This window comes from Nycticebus coucang, chromosome 13 (genome assembly GCF_027406575.1).
Source record: "Nycticebus coucang isolate mNycCou1 chromosome 13, mNycCou1.pri, whole genome shotgun sequence".
In the NCBI taxonomy this organism is placed as follows: domain Eukaryota; kingdom Metazoa; phylum Chordata; class Mammalia; order Primates; family Lorisidae; genus Nycticebus; species Nycticebus coucang.
This window is the reverse complement of record NC_069792.1, coordinates 81,739,056-81,765,026: the sequence shown is the minus strand read 5'-3', so window position 1 is coordinate 81,765,026 and position 25,971 is coordinate 81,739,056. Positions and strand designations below refer to the sequence as shown.

At 37.1% G+C, this 25,971-nt stretch overlaps 1 protein-coding gene across 4 annotated transcripts in view; it reads right to left on the bottom strand.

The window, feature by feature from the left end:
• Positions 1-25,971, bottom strand: part of COL14A1 (collagen type XIV alpha 1 chain) — a 239,651-nt gene that overhangs the window by 180,325 nt on the left and 33,355 nt on the right. For all 4 annotated transcript variants that reach the window (XM_053558381.1, XM_053558382.1, XM_053558383.1 and 1 more), the window contains exons 2-4: positions 23,329-23,453; positions 14,470-14,586; positions 10,951-11,094 (exon numbers count right to left, since the gene is read on the bottom strand). In XM_053558381.1, the coding sequence (XP_053414356.1) occupies positions 10,951-11,094; positions 14,470-14,586; positions 23,329-23,416 (349 nt within the window). In that variant the 5' untranslated portion in view covers positions 23,417-23,453. The remainder of the gene's footprint in view (positions 1-10,950; positions 11,095-14,469; positions 14,587-23,328; positions 23,454-25,971) is intronic.

The window sequence follows — 25,971 nt, the reverse complement described above, 5'->3', positions numbered from 1 at the left end:
TCGTATCAATCTGCATCAATAGCTTAACTTTCCACTGTGTTCTCTGCTTAAAACTGCAGCAGGTTTTCTGCCATTGCTTGACAACTGAGCTGTTTAAAGCAGTCAAGACCACTGCAGTAGTTTCTGTACCAATAAAATACCTGTGTATAGATTCACAGTCTGGCTGCAAGGAGTGGGTTTCACTTTTCTGCCCCCTTCCTTGCCCCAGTCTCCTTTAGTGTCTGGCCACCAGCTAAGCTCATCAGCAGTGGTGCTGTGGGCTTGGAGTTTCCCTGTCCAGGGTCTGTCCCTGGCCCAGAGCATGGCTTTCCAGGGTGAGGAGGGGTGCTCTAAGGGCACACTGCAGCTCCAACCCTCACTGTACTCTCTTCTCAGCTCTGTCATGGGGCCTCCCTCATTTAGTTCTCAAATCTCCCCTCCATGCCCCCCACCCAGAGCAACATGGTTGAGTCCATGAACCTGTGCCTGGTTCCCCAAGATCAATCCCTTCTCACTCCCATGCCAGGGAGAAGCACGCTGGTACTGAGCTGCCTGTGGTCTGCTCAAACTGGTTCGATGTCCCTCCACTTCAGGGCACACCCTGCTCTGCTGGAGCAGGCAGTGAGAACCACAGGATTTGATTAAATTAAAAGGCTCTGCACAGCCAGGGAAAAAATCAACAGAGCAAATAGACAACCTACAGGATGGGAGAAAATATTCACAAACTAGACATCCAAAAGAGGACTAATATCCAGCTTCTGGATATTAGTCCAGCTAACACAAAGAACTCAAAAAAAAAAAAAAAATCAGCAAGAAAAAAAAAAACACCATGAAAAAGTGGGCAAAAGACATAAACAAAAGCTTTTCAAAAAAAGATGAACAAATGGGCAAAAAACATAAGACAAAATGCTTATCAATAATAATCGGGGAAGTGCAAATTAAAACTACAATGAGATATCACCTTACTCATGTTAGAATGGCTTTTATTAAAAAGTCCAAGAACAGTAGATGCTGGTGTGGGTGCAGAGAGAAAGGAATGCTTTCACTCTGTCCAGGGACTACAAATTACTACAACCTCTATGCAAAACAATATGGAGATTTCTCAAAAAACTAAAAGTAGACCTTCCATTTGATCCACCAATCCCACTACTGGGTATCTAATCAAAGGGGGAGAAAAAGTCATTTTATCAAAAAGACACCAGCACTCAAATGTTTATTGCAGCACAAATCACAATTGCAAAGATGTCATAATCAACCCAACTTCCCATCCGTTCATGAGTGGATTAAAAAAATGGAGTATTACTCAACTATAAAAAGAAATAAATTAATGTCTTTTGCAGCAATTTGGATGGACCTGGAGACCATTATCCTAAGTGAAGTATCTCAGGAATAGAAAATCAAATACTATATGTACTCTTTAATAATTTGGAATTAATTGATGGGCACACATGGGCACAGAAAGAAGTAAACATCTTTGGAAATCAAGAAGGGATGGGGGCAGAGGGTTGGGGTAAAATGAACACTAGCAGGTACAATGGACACTATTTGTGAGATGGGCACACTTATAGCCCTGACTAAAGCATTATAAAAGGTATCCAAGTAACAAAAACATTTGTGCCTTTAATATTTGGAAATTAAAAAAATAAACCCCTATGGAAATGCAGAAGCAAGCCAATAGCAAAATATTATGCCTAACTGTTACATTCACTTTATGGAAATAAGCAGATTTATTGGAGGGCAAGGTATACAGGGGAAGCAATGATTCCCCTGAGCCATCCTTGCTGCCTTCTCCAGAGTACTGCTCCATAAATCCTGTCTTTATCATATATCCCTCCTCTTCCTTTCTGCTAGCTTCCATCTCTTTGCTGAAAGGGCTTGAGATTTGTCATCTGCAAGGTCATGTTGCTCTAATTCTTCTATTCCTTCCCTTTGCAACTTCTCTTGGTTTTCTGGTTAAATTCCAAGATTAAAAATAATAAAAAATATAAGATGTCTTGATCCTGCTGTGTCCACTGACCTAATTTTTTTTTTATTTTTATTTTTTTTTTATTGTTGGGGATTCATTGAGGGTACAATAAGCCAGTTACACTGATTGCAATTGTTAGGTAAAGTCCCTCTTGCAATCATGTCTTGCCCCCATAAAGTGTGACACACACCAAGGCCCCACCCCCTCCCTCCATCCCTCTTTCTGCTTCCCCCCCCATAACCTTAATTGTCATTAATTGTCCTCATATCAAGATTGAGTACATAGGATTCATGCTTCTCCATTCTTGTGATGCTTTACTAAGAATAATGTCTTCCACTTCCATCCAGGTTAATACGAAGGATGTAAAGTCTCCATTTTTTTTAATGGCTGAATAGTATTCCATGGTATACATATACCACAGCTTGTTAATCCATTCCTGCAGGGAGTCTTCCCCTTCTCTAAATTCTCTTCTTTCTTAGTTTTTCCAAAAGCATTTGTCCTGGTTTCCTCCTCTGTCTGTTCACTCCTTTACACCCTCCTTCCTTGGATTTTTTTTCTACTTCAATGACTGAACCACGATTATAGACTAAAGTTGCCTTGCATCTCTGTACAATCCACCTGTGATTTTACCATCACACAATTTTAATTCTCATTCTAGGTAATTTCCAAATCTGTATCTTTCACCTCCACTCACACGTTGGCTGTGTCCCCAAATTGCTTTTCTTTAGATTTTCTAAAAGAAAACACATCTGCGACTTTAATATGAGAAAGATTGTGCTGAACAATAGCATTGTTAGATCTAGGACTTATTTTACTAGAGTCCTTTTCTAGGGAAATTGCATGAGAAAGATTACCTATGAGTCACACTTTGAAAGATGGGCAGAATTTTTCCAGCAATGATTAGCAAAACATCATTCTGAAGAGGAAAAATAGTGGCTACAAAGAATATTTGCCAAGATAAGAGTGTAAAAAACTCTTTTAATTTCATGTTGCCTCAGCATCTGTTCTAAATATAAGTTGAATTTCTTCATATCAGAAGCAGGGTTCAGCTATCCTTGACTCGGTTTCCAGTTCTGCACCCACACTCCACTCCAGGTCCTCAACATGGTTGATCCAGGCACCTGCATATTTAGCTGTTCCCTGAAGACCACCACCCTGAGGGAAAACTACACACAGCCTACTCAACTGACCCCTCTAACCCTCACACCCAAGCAGACCATGCAGTTATGTCATAGTGACCACTCATAGTCATAGTGTGTCCTCCTGGAACTCATGCCTGCTTGCTCTAAACCCACCAATTAAAAGCCCTCATGAGAAACCTGTCTGGATAACACCCTAGATCCAATAAGGCTTTGACCCACAGGTCCTTCCCTCCCTTGTGCTCTCTGACCTCTGTGTGGGTGACCCCCAGACATACCGTGTAACCCTCAGGTCGTTTAAGTAATAAAATCTTTATTTCCATCTGTGTCCTAATCACTGAAGAGGTGCACTTCATCTTAAAGATCCTTAATAAAAACATTGGGCTGTACCACCAGTCCACAGATAAATAAACAAAATCCACAAAAACAATAGTCATTTTGGAAGCTGGGCCACCAGGTCAGATGTAAGGTGTAACAGATATGTTACACCTATCTGCTATCTCCTTTGTGTAGGTGCAACATCATTAGAAAACAGACGGTCATGAGCAACGTGATGTCACTCATGACAAAAATGGCTACCAGGCTCTACTATGTGTTGAAGTAAGTTAACCTGCACAATAATAGGCTTGTATCGTCACCCTAATTGCAAATGAGGAAGCAGAGGCTAGAAGTGGTTGAGTTGCTTGCAGATGATTTCATATCTCAATTTCTTAATATCAAGCAGATCAGATATTCTTTTCTGTCTTTAAAATCCAAAGATCATTTCTTATGCTTCCCTGTGTTTCACAATACGGACTCACAAAGTTTCATTTATGATGGAGAAATGCTTTAAGGACATTCACATGTTGAAGAAATTTGCCAAAACTAAACCAGCTCTCCAGGATATTCTTAGACCTACCCTCCATAATGACCAGGACAATCCTTCACCACAAAAGTAAACTAACTCAGAAACTTTGGATCAAATTCCAACTTCCATAGTGGTGAAAGGATTAAAAATGTCCACTGGACTTTCAAAAAACTCGATACCCAAATTCTACCAGACTTATCAATATTCTCAATTGATGTGAACGGCTTAAATTGAACTCTAACGAGGCACAGATTGGCTGAATGGATACAAAAACTCAGGCCATACATCTGCTGAATACAAGAAGCTCATCTTACCTTAAAAGATAAATATAGACTCAGGGTGAAGGCATGGTCATCTATATTTTAGGCAAACGGAAATCAGAAAAAAAGCAGGTGTGGCAATTTTATTCTCAGATACAATAGGCTTTAAACCAACAAAAGTAAGCACAGATAGGGATAGTCACTTCATATTTGCTAAGAGTAACACTCAGCATGATGAAATTTCAATTATTAACATTTATGCACCCAACCAGAATGCACCCCAATTTATAAGAGAGACTCTAACAGACATGAGCAACGTGATTTCCTCCAGCACCATAATAGTCTGAAATTTTTAACACTCCTTTAGCAGTGTTGGATAGATCCTCAAAGAAGAAACTCAGCAAAGAAATTTTAGATTTAAACTTAACCATGCAACAATTGGATTCAACAGACATCTACAGAACATTTCATCCTAACAAAATTGAATACACATTCTTCTCATTAACCCATGGAACATTCTCCAAAATTGATCACATCTTAGGTCAAGGGTCTAACCTCAGAAAATTTAAAAGAATAGAATTTATTCCTTGCATCTTCTTGGACCATCATGGAATAAAAGTTGAACTCAGTAACAACAGAATCTGCATACTCACACAAAAACATGAAAATTAAATGACCTGATGCTGAATGATGGCTGGGTCATGGAAGAGATTAAGAAGAAAATTACCAAATTTTTGGGACAACATGATAATGAAGACATGAATTACCAGAACCTCTGGGATACCACAAAGACAGCCCTAAGATAGAAATTTATAGCACTGCAAGTCCTACTCAAGAGAACAGAAAGAGAGGAAGTTAACAACTTAGTGGGACATCTCAAGCAATTGGAAAAGAAAGAACATTCCAACCCCAAACTGAGCAGAAGAAAAGAAACAACCAAAATTAGAGCAGAATTAAATGAAATCGAAAACAAAAGGATTATACAACAGATCAATAAATTAAAAAATTGGTTTTTTGAAAAGGTCAATAAAATAGATAAACCTTTGGCTAACCTAACCAGGAAAAAAAGAGTAAAAACTCCAATTTCATCAATCAGAAATGGCAAAGACAAAATAACAACAGACTCCATAGAAATTAAAAAAATCCTTAATGAATATTACAAGAAACTTTATTCTCAGAAATATGAAACTCAGAAGGAAATTGGCCAATACTTGGAAGCACGCCACCTTCTAAGACTTAGCCAGAATCAAGTGGAAATGTTGAACAGACCTGTATCAAGTTCTGAAATAGCATCAACTATAAAAAATCTCCCAAAAAAGAAAAGCCCAGGACCAAATGGCCTCATGTCAGAATTCTGCCAAACCTTTAAAGAGGAACTAGTATCTATATTACTCAACCTGTTCCAAAATATAGAAAAAGAAGGAATACTACCAACATATTCTATGAAACAAACATCACCTTGATCCCCAAACCAGGAAAAGACCCAAGAAGAAAAGAAAATTATAGACCAATATCACTAATAAATATTGATACAAAAATATTCAACAAGATCCTAACAAACAGAATCCAGCAACACATCAAACAAATTATACACCATGACCAAGTGGGTTTTATCACAGGGTCTCAAGGGTGGTTCAATATACGTACATCTAAAAATATAATTCAGCACATAAACAAATTAAAAAACAAAGTCCACATGATTCTTTCAATTGATGCAGAAAAAGCTTTTGATAATATCCAGCATCCCTTCATGATCAGAACACTTAAGAAAATTGGTATAGAAGGGACATTTCTTAAACTGATAGAGGCCATCTACAGCAAACCCACAGCCAATATCGTATTGAATGGAGTTAAATTGAAATCATTTCCACTCAGACAAGGAAGCAGACAGGCTGCCCATTGTCTCCACTGCTCTTTAACATTGTAATGGAAGTTTTAGCCACTGCAATTAGGGAAGAAAAGGTAATCAAGGGTATCCATATAGGGTCAGAAGAGATCAAACTTTCATTTTTCACAGATGGTATGATTGTATATCTGGAAAACACCAGGGATTCTACAACAAAACTCTTAGAAGTGATCAAGGAATACAGCAGTGCCTCAGGTTACAAAATCAACACTCATAAATCTGTAGCCTTTCTATATACCAACAATAGTCAGCTGAAAAAACAGTCAAGGACTCTATTCCATTCACAGTAGTGCCAAAGAAGATGAAATATTTGGGAGTTTATCTAACAAAGGACATGAAAGATCTCTATAAAGAGAACTATGAAACTCTAAGAAAAGAAATAGCTGAAGATGTTAACAAATGGAAAAACATACCATGCTCATGGCTGGGAAGAATCAACATTGTTAAAATGTCCATACTACCCAAAGCAACATACAATTTTAATGCAATCACTATTAAAGCTTGACTATCATACTTTAAAGATCTCAAAAAAATAATACATCATTTTATATGGAATCAGAAAAAACCTCGAATAGCCAAGACATTACTCAGAAATAAAAACAAAGCAGGAGGAATCACGCTACCAGACCTCAGACAATACTACAAATCAATAGTGATCAAAACAGCATGGTACTGGCACAAAGACAGAGAGGTAGATGTATGGAACAGAATAGAGAACCAAGAGATGAAACCAGCTACTTACTGTTATTTGATCTTTGACAAGCCAATTAAAAACACTCAGTGGGGAAAAGATTCCCTATTTAACAAATGGTGCTGGGTGAACTGGCTGGTGACCTGTAGAAGACTGAAACTGGACTCAAACCTTTCACCTTTAACTAAGATAGACTCTCACTGGATTAAAGATTTAAACTTAAGACATGAAACTATAAAAATACTAGAAGAGAGTGCAGGGAAAACTCTTGAAGAAATTAGCCTGGGTGAATATTTTATGAGGAGGATCCCCCTCCCCCCGGGCAATTGAAGGAGCATCAAAAATACACTACTGGGACCTGATCAAACTAAAAAGCTTCTGAACAGCCAAGAACACAGTAAGTAAAGCGAGCAGATAGAATGGCAGAAGATATTTGCAGGTTATGTCTCCAACAGATGTTTAATAACCAGAATCCACAGAGAACTCAAATGTATTAACAAGAAAAGAACAAACGATCCCATCTCAGACTGGGCAAGGGACTTGAAGATTAACTTCTCTGAAGAAGACAGGTGCACGGCCTACAGATATATGAAAAAATGCTCATCATCCTTACTCATCAAAGAAATGCAAATCAAAACTACTTTGAGATATCATCTAACTCCAGTAAGATTAGCCCATATCCCAAAATCCCAAGACCAGAGATGTTGGTGTGGATGTAGAGAAAAGGGAACACTTCTACACTGCTGGTGGGAATGCAAATCAATACATTCCTTTTGGAAAGACGTTTGGAGAACACTTAGAGATCTAAAAATAGACCTGCCATTAGATCCTATAATTCCTCTACTAGGTATATACCCAGAAGACCAAAAATCACATTATATTTGTACCAGAATGTTTATTGCAGCCCAATTCATAATTGTTAAGTCATGGAAGAAGCCCAAGTGCCCATCGACCCACGAATGGATTAATAAATTTTGGTATATGTACACCATGGAATATCATGCAGCCTTAAAAAAAGATGGAGACTTTACCTCTTTCATGTTTACATGGATGGAGCTGGAACACATTCTTCTTAGCAAAGGACCTCAAGAATGGAAGAAAAAGTATCCAGTGTACTCAGCTCTATTATGAAACTAATTTATAGCTTTCATATGATCTAAGAATATGGGGAAAGGAGAAAGGGAGAGGAGGGGTGGGAGGAGGATGGATGGAGGAAGGGTAATTGGTGGGACCACACCTAGGGTGCATCTTACAAGGGTACATGTGAAACTTACTAAATGTAGAATATAAATGTCTTAACACAATAACTAAGAGAATGCCAGCAAGGCTATGTTAACCAGTTTGATGAAAATATTTCAAATTGTATAGAAAACCCGTTCATGGTGTCCCATGATTTCATTAATGTACACAGTTATGATTTAATAAAAAATAAAATAAAATCCAAAGATTGCTTCTTATGCTTCCCTGTGTATCACAATACGGACTCACAAAGAATTCAAATCCCTGCCCCTAAATGCAAACTGATATCCAGAAGGCTTTGCCTCAATCACCATTTTCCTGGATCCAACTATGAACATTTTCCAGGCAAGGGAGACCAGACTTAGCTTCATCACACAGGGAACAAGAATGTAACTGAAATGTAAAAGGTAGGAAGAGGCTATCCAAACAATTTTAACTTCTTTCTTACAAACCATTACTTGGTCCCTCTTTCTTGCCAATAAAAATAACATAGCAGAGAATATATACGCTTACATATCATTTATCTAGCTAACCAATTAGACTATTTCACTACAATCACCTTAATAGATCTAAACAAGCTGAAAATAAATTTCCTTCTAAGTGCTTTTAGTAAGTAGCTACTGAGAAAGTTCTTTAAACCTCCCTGTATTTCTTCTACTGCTCAGTTGGTAGAATATTTTCAATAATCAACTACAGGAAAATTAATCATTTCTCCTTATCCTTCTCACCACTTCTCACAAACTTTAAGTTCTTCAAGTATGAATGTCAGAGGTCAAAAACTAAAGCACAACGCCAATAAAAGGAGACAGAAGGCTGATTTATACAAAAAAATAACATAAAACCCTTTCCTAGAGTGGCTGAATAATGAAAATCTCAAAAGAATGTAACATTTACAATATCCATTTGTCCTGCTGACAGGTGGATTTACCAAATGTCTTCATTCAAAAGTTTCAAGAAGTAGCAGGTTAACAAAGTTTTGTCTTGTTTTGCTTTGATTTTTTTAAGTCATAAAATGTGTCTCACAACAGATTACTACTCAGAAGAAGATGAAAAAAAAGGAGGGAGGGTATATGGAAAAATCTAGATAGAACTTTGTTGCACACAGAGTTAAGAACCCACAGCCTCACAGACTTGTGGGTTAATCCTATGGTAGGATTTTAAAAGCCATTGTTCAAAATAAAAAAAAATCTATTTGAAATTATGTCTATGATTTGCTTCAAAATAATAATAATAATAAGGTGTAGGGGTGTAGCTAAAACAAGATAAGCTATGAACGGCTAATTGCTGATGCCAGATGATGTCTCCTTACGGGTCCTTTTACTACTCTGTTGACATTGTACCCCTTGATTGCACTAATGTACACAGCTATGATTTAACAATAAAAATAAATAAATTTAAAATAAATAAATAGATATCCTACTCAAAAAAAAAAAATAAATTATCTTGGATAACAAGTTGGGTATTTTTGTAAAGAGTGTATTTAAGCAATGACGTAACAAAAAATTAGGCTGGATAGGCCTTTCCCGTTCTCATTCACAATACAAAAACATTAGCCCTCCTGTTTGAGAGCCCACCATCAGGAAAAAGGAGTTGCATAGACTCTGGGCACTGGACTATAAGGTCCACAGAGGCAGAGATTTGTCATTTGCCCAGTGCCTAGAAGAGGGGGTGACACTTAAATGAAAAAGAATGGATAAATGAATGTCTCCTGAGAGACAAAAGAATCAAGGACTGTGTGGTCAACTTTTAAACCCAGTATCAGGGAAAACTTTGTAATGAAGCTACAGGAACACATATCGGGCAGCCTCAGAGCTTCTTCCCCTGCTTAGAAGGTCCTCTGTGTGCCCCACCCTTTCTGTTGGCCCCAAACTTTACGAGAACTGGCTCTTCCATGAGGCCTTCCCGCATCTACTCTCTCCCCAGCCTATTATTGGGGCACAGAAAATACCTTTTTTCAAAGAATCCTATGTGTATCTCTCTGAAATACTGATCACATTGTATTTGTCTACAGATTTGCTTGTTGTAGAGACTGGCATAGAATAGGCCCCTTCAGAAATGTCAGCTAGGCCGGGAGTGGTGGCTCACGCCTGTAATTCTAGCACTCTTGGAGACGAAGGCAGAGGACCGCTTGGAGTCAGGAGTTCAAGCCTGAGTGAGAGGGACCCATCTCTACTAATTATAGAAAAACTGGCAGAGTGTGGTAGTGGGTACTTGTAGTCCCAGTTACTCGGAAGGCTGAGACAGGAGGATCACTTGAGCCTAGGAGCCTGAGGTTGCTGTGAACTAGGCTGAGGCTATAGCACTCTAGCCTGGGCAAAAAAGTGAGACTCTGTCTCAACAACAACAATAAAAAAAGTCAACCAATTTTTGGAAAGAGTGAAATTCCCTGTTGTGCAGGTTGTTTTGGTACTTTCTGGGGCTCCTGCAGAGGCCATAATGCAGGCATCACTCACTCATTTGTTCATTCAGATTTGTGGAGCACCTATAATGTGCCAGACATATAACGGGTAATATCAGTACAATGAGAAATGAAAATGATCAAGGCCCTGTCTTCAAAAACCTTGCAGGTTTGTGGAGGACACAGAGAAGTAAATAGGTGATTATAATATGTTGTGATTGTACAACCAGAGGGGAAGCTCTGGAAGCTAAGAAATCACATAAGAAATGCCCAGGGAAGGTGTGGGGAACAGTGTCAAGGAAGGGCTTTGAAAACTAAGATGTAAAGTATAAGTAGGAATCCACCAAAGTGGGGAAAGGGAAGGGCAGGAAAGTGTTACAGAAAGGAGGAATTCACAGAAGGTTGGACTGAAGGTCTTTTATGATATCTACCTAGGATTTTAACCCGCTACAGCACATATCACAGACTCACATCCAATCATGAGAAAGAGTCCCAGCGTGATACTTTAAGACCTTTAATACATACTTCTGAATTGGCCTTGAGCCGGCTTGCTTTCTTTGTCTTTATTGTATGCAATAATTTGGACTGTGTAATTCTGGTCCAGCATGAGACCTTGAATGATTGCTTTAGTTGCCGTGTTCTGGAGATTCAACTGATTGGTTTTTCCACCTGTAATAAAACAGAAAGATAAATCAATTCTAAGATATAAAGTTAACTGAGTACATTAAGAAATTTTAGTAATTAGCAATTAGGGAGCTAGATTGAAGACTTTTTAAAAATTCATTTTCATTGTATATATTTACAGTGTACAGCATTCTTTTTGATATACATCAAAAAGCGAAGTCATTTAAAAATACATATAAGAGTACTTATGTATTATAAATGGCACATAATAAAGAGAAATATAGTTTTCATTTTCATTTGCACTCCTTTTATACTAGATAACTTAAAGAACTGTCTAAATTAGATACAAGCAAATTCACAAAATGTTTCCATCATAACGTACCATTGCTTTTATATAGTAGGAAATGCCATGGTATCAGATTAGAGGGCAACAAGTCCTCAATATCAAATACACTCTAAAAGGAAAGAATTCCACTTAAAAGTGAGGGGAAAGATATGGGCAGGCTGAATATGATTATCCATGCTGAAAGTTTTTCCATGGACTCTCTAAAGTGAGTCAAAGATCTTTGAAACATGAGTAATTTAATTATCTCAAATCTGACCACTACTAGCTCAAGATGCTAAAAGAACCACATTACCTGGCTATTGAAAAGTCAGCATAGCCATGAAAATATTTCAAAATCCCATGACCTCTCCATCAAATTAGACTGACATCTAAGGCTTTCCTGAAAATACTATTGATTAAATACTCAATGATTATGTTCTTGTAAGATGCACCGCAGGTGTAATCCCACCAATCCCCCTCCCTCTTACAAGGGCATATGTGAAACTTAGTAAATGTGGAATATAAATGTCTTAACACAATAACTAAGAAAATGCCAGGAAGGCTATGTTAACCAGTGTGATAAAAATGTGTCAAACAGCCTATGAAACTAGTGTATGGTGCCCCATGACCACATTAATGTACACAGCTATGATTTAATAAAAAAATAAATAAATAAAAAATAATAAAATAAAGATGGAAATTAAAAAAATGATTATGCTAAATTCTAAATTATAACTTTCTTCTCTAATTTCTGGAAGTAATTACTATCTGAGAAAAGAGAAATAAATCTACAATTCTATCTCTCTCTGTCAAGAAGGGTCTGACATTTGCTGAATTAATCAAGCATAACAAATTATATTTTAATCACCTTCTAATATTTTGTTAAGTCTGAAATTTGGTGCTGACTTATCCATGTTGCCTGCTACTAGAAGGCAAAACTGAGTCTTCCTCTTGGCTAAAGGCATTTCCTTAAAAGCATTTGTGTTCAAGATTTTAAGTTTTGTGTTATGAACTCCTTCTATCATTAAAAACTCATCTACTACAAAGTGCATCAAATAAATCTTTCATAATACATGTTTCACTAAAAGAAAAAAAGTACCTCCCAAAACTATGCATTTTAAGTTCCTCTTTGAGAGTCATAGGGTATATTATTTTTCAAAAGCCTCTAAGAATCCCGTAACAAAAATGATTTCAACTCTGTTTAAACCAACATTTCCCAAATTTATTTGACCATTAAACCATTGATTGCATAATAGTTAATTACCATCCTACAGATTACAAGGGAACATGCTTGGGAACAACTGGCATAAACAATATTTGGACCACATCTCCTTGTGCTAAAATGTCTGTTAATATTCTGTGACTTGATGTGTTTATTATTCTTTTTATTTACTATATTTAATCAAGAAGATACCAGAGTGTCGAGATTGTTTGATTAGCTTGGACCAGGCAGAAAGGATGCTGGGTGAAAATAAACCTAGGATTTCTCAAGAAATAATTTGCTTTCATTTTCAATTTTTATTTTGTCACAGGAGATGTTCAAGCAAGAGCTGGACATCTACTTTTTGGGTACACTCTTGCTGAGAGGATTCAAGGATCAGGTAGATGTTTGGGTCAGAGGCCACTAAAGTCGCTTCTAAGAGTCTATGACTCCTCAGTAACATCTGCAACTAATCAAGGAAAGTTAAACTACTGATTACCTAGAGGAAAAAATAATTATCTTTCAAGATTAAGCATAGGAGATTCTCAGAGGTACCACAAATTAGTAAGTTGTATTTTGATCTTTAGAATCAATGATGTTCAAGAACCTCTTACATTTAAGATACCTTATTTTAAAAAACAAACATTCAAAATTTATCAACAAGAGAGCACCTGTCTCCCTCATTAAATCAGCTGGGAAAAGTCAACAACAGAAAGGAGTCCAGGTCCATATAACCCTCTTTATCACCAACAAAGAAAAAAATCACTATATCTACATAAATATATATTATATTAATATGCAATGTTTAAATACGTATTATGTACTATGTGAGAATACATAGTATTTTCCTTGGAGTAACTACATAATAGTTCCTTGGAGAAGAAACCCCACCTCATGTATCTGATGACACAAACTTTCCTGTTTGACCATATTTAGTCAAAAGGAGGGCACTGCCCTCATTCCAGGAAAACACCTTCCCTTTGCAAGAAATAAGGAGAATATTCCTCCCCTTGTTTAGCCTATAATTCAGCCATTGCGTAGAGAGACACTAAAAGAACCATGGGGCCAGTTCTCTTCCACGGCAAGAACTAGCCTCTACTCTGTGGAATCAACTTCCAATGCTTCTTAAATAAAACTTGCTTTCACTTTATACTATCACTCTGCTTCTGAGTTCTTTCTTGTGAAAAACCAAGGATCCACTTAGACCACAAGTGATTCACAGCATTGGGAGTCACTCTCCTGTGGCAACAGAACCAGATTTTGAATTCAACTAATCTTATAGTTGTTGAAGACATCTTTGTCTTCATGACAGCCACGTAGCTGGATTCCCCTCCATGCTCTGTATTGTTTTTAATTTATTACATTTGTATAATTAAAACATAAAGTATAAATAAAAATTCAATCAAAACATACTTTACAAAAATATTCATGATTGATAAACTTATTCAATTTATGCTTTTCCTACTTTAATTATCACTTCTTTTCACAATGTCTACTTACACTTCATAACTTTAATGTATATTGCTGAATGATAGTCTATCAAGCTAATTAATCATAATTTATTCAATCAGTCACAACTATTGGACACTCAAGTGGATTGTATTTCTTTCAAGGGTCAGTGAACCAAAAGTATTTATTCTATGTCTAAACAGAGGAAGTAAAACTTTCTGATTGTCTGCAAATTTGGCCTGAAGAGAATTACAGGAAGCCAAAGAGTCACTTTTTACACTTTTGGGAACGTTATGTCCTTGTCTGGAAGGTAATATTTTAAACTGAAATCATAAAAATCAAAAGCTTTCACGTGATCCTAAAGGGATCTTTGGCATGATGTATTTTCAGTTACCTAGGTATAGAGAGTTGCTAATGCACTAGAAAGCACAGTCATTGTTTTTACCTGAAGCTGGAGTCACAAGAAGTTTGTATCCACCAAATTTCCCTCTTGGAGCCTTCCAGGAAATCTGTATACTGTCATGAGATAGTACATTATATCTTAACCTTGTAGGTGGAGCCACTAGAAAGGAAAAAGAAAAATTGTTTAAATGTTGAAACATTTAAGTTCCCATTAGATAAGTTGAAAAGTCAAAGTGACGTAATCAAAATACAAAGACTTCATCATCCTCAAAATATGTCCTTTCTACAATCCCATTAAAAGCATTTGTTTTCTTACCCCTTGGGTACCCACTTTTCAAATAGTACTGACCTCATGTCAAAGAACGAAGACTGTTAGAATTTAATACTCTAGCCTAGTTTAGTAATTGAAGCCAGTCTTGTAAAATACTTTCATTGTGTTACGAGGATTTTTTTACTTGGAACATACGAGCTTTTATAATCTACTCTATTGGGACCTGTTCCATGCCTTTAGATTTTTCGCTTTGGTAATCCAACATGTTTGATAATATGATAATTTGAGAAAGCTATTATGAACATGTTATGGGAATAGGACATTCATTTTAAAACATTTGAGGAAGATTGTATAGGCATTCGGGACCAAATAAAAGATAATTATGTTTTGTAAACTTTGATCCACTCTTCAAGTATAGCTGTTTTATGTACCTATCAGAAAGATACAAAGCACGAGGTCAGCAATCAGCCCAGAATAGTGTATCTTTTCTGACAGTTTACAAAAATATGTAGACCTGCATTATCTTTTCTTCCAAAACCTCAGGTTTCTTATTTTTAGAAAAGGTGACAGCAATGCGTTCTGCAAAGGAGAGATGACGATTTTAAACAGGATAATGTATGTAATGAATATAATACATTATAATAGATGGTCAAGAAATATTTGTTTCCCTTCTCCTTTACTTCATCCAATGGTTGAACTCAAAATCTCATTTAATCCTCACAAAAATACATTGCTATCCCAATTTTATAAGTAAAGAAACCAAGGCATGGCTAAGAGGCTTGCCCAAGTTTACATATGGGGAAGGATAATCTCTGACCCCAGATGAAATACACTGTCTCTTTGGAAGATGATCCTTATTAAGAAGTCACCTTTTACTTAGCTAGATGAAAGAAGAATTTACTACTCTGCAAACCCTCCACTCTTCTGAAACCAGTAAGCCCTGGAACACACAATCTTTCGAGTAGACTCTCTTTCCAGTTGTCCTTCATGACCTCTAAATAGAGAATTCCATTCATGTAGAACAAAAACATTAGCTTCTCTTTCTCATTTTGACATGAATGGAAGAAAGAGTTGACATTACTCTGGTTAATAGGAAATATGAATTTATCCTGTGAACAACTATGTTCAGATGGAAGAAGAAGGTTCCTAAACATAGCAGAGAAAGTGTTAACTATGTTTGCTTGGCCTTCAACTTGGGGGGAGGAAAATCTAGTTATAGATAGGTTCTTATTACTTATGGAAGAAAATTTAAAATAAGAACTAAAAAATGTTAAACAATGCATCCAAGTTTCTGAGTCAAATCAAGTCACGGGGCTGGTAGATGTATTGACCAAGCTTTTGTGTGAATGTTCTGGTGAAAGAAAGCTGGCATGCCTGGGAACCAATAAGTGGAACAGTACAAGCAGGATGGAGGGTCCAATCTAGGTGGTTCCAAAACTGTCGACCGATTCCATTAGCATCTGTTGACATCTCAAGAAGAACAAAGAAATTAACATTCAGAATTCCTAGGTTAAAAATCAGAAATCTTTAGAGCATTTTCTATCTATGTTTTTGTTCTTTAAATGTTTTCAGAGTTTATAGACATTATCATCTTTTAGTCGACAGATAACCTTCTAAACCTCAGAGATGCCATTTTCCAGTAATTCACCAAAATGACATGAAAGGAAAGAGGAGGGGCCCTTGAGACATGGTCTCTGGCCTTTTAGAAAACACAGAGTTGTTCCTTTGGCACCTGCATGCGAATCTGCAAGAAAGGTGATAGACATCAAGGGAATGGTACTGCTCAAAAAGGTATGCCACACAGATGTCACCATGGCAAAACTGGAAGAGTCCACAGTGTTACCCAGCATGCTGGTGGCATTGTTATAAACAAACAAGTTAAGGGCAAGATTCTTGCCATGAGGATTAAGGTTCAAATTGAGCATATTAAACATTCCAAGAGCTAAGATGGCTTCCTAAAATGCATGAAAAAAATGATCAGAAAAAGAAGGAAGCCAAAGAGAAAGATAGGTAGGTTCAACTAGAAGTTCCCATCTGTTCCCCCCAGAGAAGCACACTCTGTGAGAACCAACAGAACGGAGCCTGAGCTGCTGACACCTATTTCCCATGAATTCATGACCTTATAGGTATAAAAAGTAAAAGGCTACTGTAAAAATGTTTCTTTTCAGGGTGGTGCCTGTGGCTCAAAGGGGTAGGGCACTGGCCCCATATGCCAGAGGTGGCGGGTTCGAACCCAGCCCCGGCCAAAAACCACAAAAAAAAAAAAAGTTTCTTTTCATTGAGTAGAAATGTGGTGCCCTCTTTCCCCAAAGAAATATTTAAAGCAAATTTTAATAGTGTCAAAAATAAATAAATAAACCTCCAGCGGAAAATTATGAGGGCAGCATGAACTACACTCAGATAATTCGGATGGTGCACTAGAACCCAGAGTGGCATTGGCTTCCATTAAATTGCTCAAGAAAATAAAGCGTGAAACCAATGCAATGACAAAATCCATCAATACTCAACTTTTTAATTAATTTATAAATGGTTCATATGGCTAAAATTCCAGTGTAACTGCCAGTCAAAAGCAATATCACTGTTACCTTTTATCAACAGACCAAATCTGTTGCCTATACAAGCATAAATATTCTCTCAATCATAAAAAAAAAAAAAATCTTGGTTAGACACAAGGTTAAAATTTCCTTTAGGTTTATGCCTTCGGGGAGAAACATTGAAAAGAAAAAATGCTAGTTAAGAATGAAAGAGGCATGAGGTCAGAGCTGTAGATTTCAAAATTAGCTTATTTCCCCTGCTGGAAGGCACTGGGACTTTAGCCAAAGCAAGGGCAGCAAGATTGACAGAAACACTATGGGAACAGCAGAGAAATAATTACTCTTATCTCATGGAATAAAAATTTGTGTATATTTAATACCAGACCCATGATTTTTCTTCTTATAAGCATGAAGGAAATACTTTTCTATACGTATACTTAGCTTCCAGTAATAATTATAAATGCCTGCATGAACTTAACTCAACAGCTAACTTGTCTCAGTTCAAATCCTAACCTTTTCACAAAGACAAATGTTAAGGGCAAAGTTTCATTGGTAGCACACACCATAAACTCAAAGAAAACTAACAGATTCACTCTTTGCTCGGTGAAATCAGGTTTCCAATGTGGGATTAGGCCCCATACAACACTTGGGAATATATGATCTTCATGCTAAAGGAAGATTGAGGGGGAAGATTGAGGAACATCCCTCCATTATCTTCTGCTCCACCTCCAGCTTAGGCTTCTTACTGCAAGTAAAGGGGTATTTTTGCTTTGCTGTGTCATGCTGAGCTTTGTTTGAGAGGGAAAATTTTCTTTAAACCCAAAGAATTTCACTGCAGTCACTCCAGTAGAAGCTCATAAGCAGGAGAGAAATTTTTATGTTGTTCCATTGAAGCCCCATTATTAGCAAGCATTTAAAAAATTCTATTATATTTCATACTTATTAAAGGACTAACTTCCTGCTCTCTCCCTTCATTCTTCACTTCCTTCTTCCTTTTATTTCTTTTCAACCCGATTTGAAATCTTGCTGTTTCGACAAGTAGCAACCTGTCTACGTGTTTATTTTCATAAAATATTCTCATTTACTTCTTTAAAAGTTACTTTTTACACAGGATTGCTGCAATGGACATCTTCTGTTCTTCATTATCTACGATCACGTTCCCTCTGCCTTATATGACAGCAGCCTGGTTTCCTTCCAAGGAACAACAGTCCTTCCCTGCTGCAGAAGACTTTGGCTGCCCTATGAATCAGCCATCCTCTCCTGCCTGAGGAGCGAGAAAAATGACCCAAACCACGTCAGTTTGACACCAACAATCTCAAACTTGACTCTAGCAATAGAAGGGTAAAAAAAAAAAAAAAAAAAAAAAAAATAGCTCCAGCGATTCTAACAAGATCTAAAGAAAATGGTCATTATTTCCTACAAATTATATCCCAGGAGGTTCCCAGATTCCCACCTTTTTTAAGGTTCAAGTCTATGAAACAGTGAATTACCTACTAGTAATACATTTTTACTTAAATTTGCTAAAGAAATTTTCTTTTATTAATAACCCAAAAATCTCTGACTGGTAGAGATGAAGCACCACAGGTCACACTGAGAGTGTTTTCTCTTTAAAATACAACTTAGAGTGCTAAACTGATAAGACAACCAAGTACATTCATTTTTTAAAGATCTTTAAACACCAGAGAAGTATTTGGTTATTTTTTCAAGTGATTAAAAGAGACCCTCGAAAGCCTTAGCTCTTTATCTCATCTTTTCTATTAAATGTTTTATAAACAGGAGCAATTAAATTCTGGGAAACATATACTATGGGATATGCTAGAGGGTTCCTTTTATTGTATTCAGAACCTAATAGATTATTATTTCATGATGTATCACAAATATGCTAAAAACAGCAGCATGGAAAATATTCTCAACTTCCAAATATGTTTGATGACTGATAGCAAAACACATGTGCCAATGTGTTAACACAGAGGTCTTTGTAAAGTTAAATCCAGCTTTCACACAAAGTCTCCAATTTTATGCACCTTGCGGTTTTTAAATGATAGTTACTTTACCTTCAGTGGTTCTTTCTCACAGCCATCCAAAACAAACAGACTAGAACCAAGGACATATTTTCTGTGAAATTCTAAGAAAGTATTGACTCTATCTTTCTGTCATTACTGTGTGCATGCTTTTCCTACAGCCAAAACAACATTACTTTTTCTGTATTCCAGTTCATTCAACAACTTTTCTTGAAAAGAAAATGCCAGAATAATCCAGGCGTAAACAATTACTTGAGCCAAGGTGGGTTCCCAGTTTCTGGAGAGGGAAACTTTTTCATAAAATATTACATAGACAGACTAAATGGTAAGGCACATTTTGATGATTAGCGATTTAAGAAGCGGGCATTCATTTCCTATATGCCTTTTAATCCTAACCGTATTAGTCCCATATTGCTGCTATAACAATTTGCACAATCTTAGTGCCTTCAACCAACAGACATTTCTTATCTTACAGTGTGTGTGTGTCCAAGGGTTAGAAGTTTGAAACATGTCTTACTAGGCCAAAACCAAGGTGTTGGAAGAGTAACATTCCTTTTTTGGAGGCTCTAAAGGAGAATCCTTTTTCTTGTTGTTGGTTTGGGTTTTTTTCCTAGCTTCTAGAAGCTTCCCACATTCTTTGATTTGTGGCTCCTTTCTAACTTCAAAGCTAGCAGTGGTCAGTCAAGTCTTTCTCATGTGAAATCACTGGCACTGGCACCTCTGCCTCCCTCTTAAAGCCCTTTAAATTCCATTGGGCCCACTCAGCTAATCTAGAATATTTAAAGCCCTTTCAATTCCATTGGGCCCACTCAGGTAATCTAGAATATTTAAAGCCCTTTCAATTCCATTGGGCCCACTCAGTAATCTAAAATAATCTCCCTATTTCAAGATCAACTAACTATTAACCTGAATTCAATCTGACATCTTAATTCCCCCATGCCATATAATATATTCACAGGTTCTGACGATTAAGTTGTAAACATCTTCACAGGTGCATGATTCTGACTATCACACTTCTTTTTCTATTTTGTTCGTGTCTATATGGCTTTGCAAATTGGTGTCGAAACTGGCCACACCACAGGGACTCACTAAAGCAATCCATATTCTTTATTCCTTGCTCAAAATCAATCATGTAAATAAGTGGTGTCATGGTAGAAATAAGATGAGATGTCTCAAAGTCTCACATATTTCCCTAGTCACCAAAACCAGTGCCATCCTAAGGACTTTTCTTACTAGGATCTCCTCCAACATGTAGTCAACATATTCCGTCTTGAAAGTTGCTCCAGCCTTTACTTCTGAGCCACTATACTCTCCTTATAATCACATTATTTTAATCAGTCATTTTCCACTAAACTCTCTTAACTATTGATGTTTTGCAGACTTCACTTTCGCTCTGTCATCGCCTAGGCTGAAGTGCAGTGGCCGAAACATATCTTTCTGCTGCCTTGAATTCATGGCCTTAAGTGATCCTCCTGCCTCAGCCTCCTGAGCACATGGGACTAAAGGCATGTACCACCACTCCTGGCTAATATTTTCTTAATTTTTTTAGAAATAAAAATTAAAAAATTTCCTGGGCTGGTCTCAAACTCCTGGCCTCAAACAATATTCCTGCCTCCACTTCCTGAAATTACAGGCATATGCCACTGAGCTAGGCTCATCTTCACTTCTTTCCACTGAGATATCCCTTTCTAATTCTACCTTGAGGGCTTCAAAAGTCCCTATACACTAATTCCTAAGTAAAACGCAATTCAAACATCTTCTGCCCTGATCTTTTCCCCCAAAATTCCAGACCACCAACTACCTACCAGACAGCTCCAGCTGGAGGTCCCACAAACACCTTAAATGTCATGTATTTGTCTTAGACTGAGCTCGTTATCCTCCACACCAATACTTGCTTCATCTGTTAATCTGTTCAACAAATGTCTACTATGCCTGAAGCATTGTTCTGAATTGGAGACACAGACACTAAAGAGAGAACCACGGCCTTTCGAGAGCTGAGGCAGACAGACAATCAAGATGCAAACACATAGAAGCAGTAGCAGCACAGGGTGGAAGGGGAAGGTCCCATTTGCTCAGACGTCTCACAACAAGCTTCCGAGTTGTCAGCAATGTTTCCCTCCCTTCTGTCTGTCTCCACGCTTAACCATGAAACACATTCTATCTCTTCTATCTCTGATTTGATTCTTGGATTCATTCATTCTCTTCTCTCTAGTCACATTGTCAACTTCAGACCTCCAAAACCTATTTCATGGATAATTTTTTATAACAAGTTTTAACAGTCTCTCATACCTTATTTTTATCCCTCAAGTGCCTATGAGTTATGAAGATGAGTATTGTCAATGTTGCTCTTAGTGTTTTTCTAAAGAAGAGCTGTTTAAAGTCTTCCACAATCAGCTTCAAGCTCTCATTTTATCTTTGTTTTGCCAAACCCCATGTTACCTCTATTACAATGTATCCGCTTATACTTCTGTCTCCCTTGTGGACAGTAAGCTACTTAAAGGAAAATAAACATGGTCTTATTCAGCTTTGAATCTTGAACTTGGCATACAGAATTTGCCCCATAAGTGTTTATTTGAAACAGAATTTGGCTAACAACGTACATCTGATAAACAGCATCCTTGAAAGCATCTCAGAAGAGCTGTCTATTATCAGTTACTCCACAAATGATCACTTCTGAATTACACTAGACTGAAATGGCAACTCCGAAGGGCTTAGTGATTTTCTTGCCCTTTGTTTCTGAGCTCCTGTATCTTGTATCCTGAAGTTTAGCAGGTGGGTATTTTCAGATTCCTTTACCACATCTCCAATTGTCACAGCTAAAAGCATTCTTTCATCAACATAAATGTTGTCTGCCCACTATGTGTTCAATGAAGTAGTGGGAAATGCAGCCCTTAACCCTAGGTGTGAACGGCTATTTGTGCACACAAAGGGGCACATTTCATTCCTTTCAAACAGCTGTGCCTCACTTTGAGGAAGTGGTTGTGGTAGTTCGTGCATTTATCTTTTCCACAATGATCAATTCCACACATTAGACATTAACATTCCTAAAACCATTTTATCACATTAATACTTTCTTGCTCAGCTGTTGAGTGACATTTCATCACCAACACTTCACTCTCCGTAGTTACATTTGTCTAGCAATGTCACTTTGTACAGTCATCTGTCCTTTCTTCAGAAAGTTGTCATATTTTTTTCTGCAAAGGGCTCGATAGTATTTTCAGCTTTATAGTACATCCAGTCTCTGTCATGACCATCTAAATTTGCCATCGTGGCATGAAATGGCCACAAATAATATGTAAGCAAATGTGCATGGTCATCTAGGCAGCGGGCCAGATGGGGCCCATAGATGGTAGTTTGTCAATCCCAGACTTAACTTTATAAAAACGAGTCAAAAATAAAAGTGCAGATCCTACTACACAAGAAGTAGATTGCCCAAATTAAATTTAATTTAAAAAATGCTAGCAATCATTAGAAATGCTTAAAATGGCATATCAGCAGCCTCTGTCAGAACCTTAGTAACCTTTAAGCCATATGTTCAGTGTTTAGGGTGAGGAGAAAAATTAAACCACGTATGAAGTACTAGAAATATCTCATACACTCTGTATCAGAAACAAGGCATGATTAGAATACACAGACACACACACACAGCCGCGTTATTAAAGCTATATAATTACTAGAGATTTATTAATAGGACTGAGTTTGTGACACGCAAGTTTGACTTTAACTGATTAAATTTGCACAGCCTTTTTTTTCAGAAGCACTTCAAGAATCAGCTATTGAACCATCTTCCACAAAATTACTATGCTCAGTCACTGCAGAGGTCATAACCCTCATCAAAGTTGTGGTACATTTCTACAGTGCAAATAGTTGGTAAAACTCAGCAAGAGCCAACACATTACCCTGCCTAGAAACACAGTTGATCCAAGGAAGCACTATTAGGGTAAATAAAATAAAAATCATAATCAGGACCAAAATGGCTAGAGTCCCAGACTCTTAAATAAAATAAAAAACAATAATCAGGACCAAGATGGCTGGAGTTCCAGACCCTCCTGATTCTCTTAGAAGTTTTTGATTACCTTGACCCTGGACGATGGTGCAGAAATAAGCAACTGCCAAAAGAGCTGGAAATAGCCAGTATCGCATCTTGCACTGAGAAATCTTCATTTTATTTTTGGCTTTTTACATGGGGTGTAGTAGCTGCCTAGAAATGGAGAAGACAGGGACATTTTTGAGAAGGCTGAAAATAAAGTACATGTAATCACCTAGGAGAGGCAAGAAACTGACACAGATTAGTTTTGCCAGGAAGTAATTCATTCCCAAGCATTATGTATTTCACTATAAAATACAAACTGATGAAAGGAATGTTTTTTAGGAGATGCTGTAAAAGAATGATTTTTTTAGAGAATGATTTGAAATATTTGTAAGAAGTTTCAGAATGTAGTTTGCAACTCTTTTACAAGGACATAAATTACAGAGTGAATTTCCCAAATGAGTAAATTCCATAAATTTACCTGAAATGAACATTCACAATGTCATTGCCATAATGTCTCCTCTTTTATTTATCACATAAAAGTAATAACTCCTATGGTTGCCTTGTATTCCTTGGAAAGTACAAATACAGAAGACCTTTCTGCTACCGATCTGGTTACCATCATTCTACTCTCTGTCCCAAAGGTCAATTGTTATTAAAGTTCAGTTCCCAAATGTGAGTGAGAACATGCAAGATTTGTCTTTCTCTTCTCTAGTTCCGTCAATGTTTTTATAAATGGCTGGATTTCGTTCTTTTCCGTAGCTATCCAATATTGTATTTTGTACACGTACTACAACTTCTTTATCCCATGTTGATAGGCACTTAGGTTGATTTCATATCTTGGCTATTGTAAATAATGCAGCGATAAACACAAGAATACCAATATCTTAATTCTTTGGATATATGGGGGTCATTAAGAAAGTTTTGAGATACACAAAAATCAAGAAACATAAAATCTGTGCAAATGGAAACAAACAACACCCTCTCAGCAACACCAATAAACTGAGCAAGTTGAAACTTGCACAGGTGAATCACAAAGGATGCTGTTAGCTGTGTTTCTTGAAAGTGAAATAATGGACCATACGGGGTCTGTCTCAAAACTTTCATCATGACCTACATATACCCAGTAGTGGCATTGCTGGGTCATATGTTATTCTATGTTCTACTTTCAGTTTTTTGAGGGCCTTCCATATAATTAGTGGCTGCACTAATTTAGATTCCCATTAACAATGTACAAAGTCTCCCCTTTCTCCATATCCTCACCTGCATTCATGTTGCCCGTCTTTGTGATAAAAGCCACTTTAACTGGGGGGAGATGATATCTCCTCCTTGCAGTTTTGATTTGCATTTCTCTGATAACTAATGATGCTGAGCATTTTTTCATACCTGGTTGGCCCCAAATTTATTGATTAGCAGCCAAATAAAGATGGGAGCATATTAAACTTTAAGGTTTACTACATCATTAGATTAATGAAAACGTATTTTTCTAGAGATGTATGGCTTTTCTTGATACTGAAAGCTGAGTAGAATTTTTCCCATTGTTCATCCAAAAAAAGTTCACTGTACTTTATTCACCATAAAATTTATTGAGCCCTTGCTACATGTGAATACTATATTAAGTCTACATAAAATCCCCACAGCAACACTTTAAAGTTAGTATAATTCTAATACTGATTTACAGATTGAGAATAGTGGGGCATGGAGAAGTTGCCTAAGTCACAAAGTTAGTGAGCTCAAGAACAAGAATTTTTTTTTTTTAAATGACAATTAAGGTTATGGGGGGTGGGGGGGTGAGGAAAAGCAGAAAAAATAAGAATTTTAACCCACAAACGCATCATCAGACCAAGAAGCATCTTAGGAAAACATTTCTACAATATCACACTTTCTATCACTTCCTTTCACTTTAAAATAATCTTTTCTTGCTCTGATTACAATAATTGTGAGCTTTAATTGTGAAAAATTAGAAAATACAAGAAAGCACAACAAAGAATTTATACCTTTTGGTGTCGATTTTCTCCTTATTGAAGTATAAATATTTTCTGATAATAGTAAATGTCCTTTTTCAATATATATGGCAGTATCACAACTTATTTACCTATTTTTATTTGGGAATTTCCAAATTCCCCTAATATATGTAACTACAATGAACATCCTTATTCATGTCTCCTTGAAAATACGATTATTGGTTTACTTTGGCTAAATTCCCAATCATAGAATTGGTAGGTAAAATCTGATGCATTGTTTGGGGGAATTTTTTTTTTTTTTTGGACAGTCTAGCTCCATTGCCCAGGGTGCAGTGCAGTGGTGTCATCATAGCTCACTGCAACCTCAAGCTCTTGGACTCAAGCTAATCCTCCTGCCTCTCAGCCTCTCAAGAACTGGGACTACAGACACATGTCACTATGCCCAGCTAATTTTTCTATTTTGGGGGGAGACAGGATCTCACTTTTGCTCAGCATGAAGATGCATGTTTCTGAGTTTTTTTTTTTTTTTTTTTTAGAGACAGAGTCTCAATTTGTCACCCTTGGTAGAGTGCCATGGCATCATAGCTCACAGCTACCTCCAGCTCTTGGGCTTAGGCAATTTTCTTGCCTCAGCCTCTCAAGTAGCTGGGACTACAGGCACCCACCACAATGCCCAATTATTTTGTTGTTGTTGCAGTTTGGCTGGGGCTGGGTTCGAACCTGCC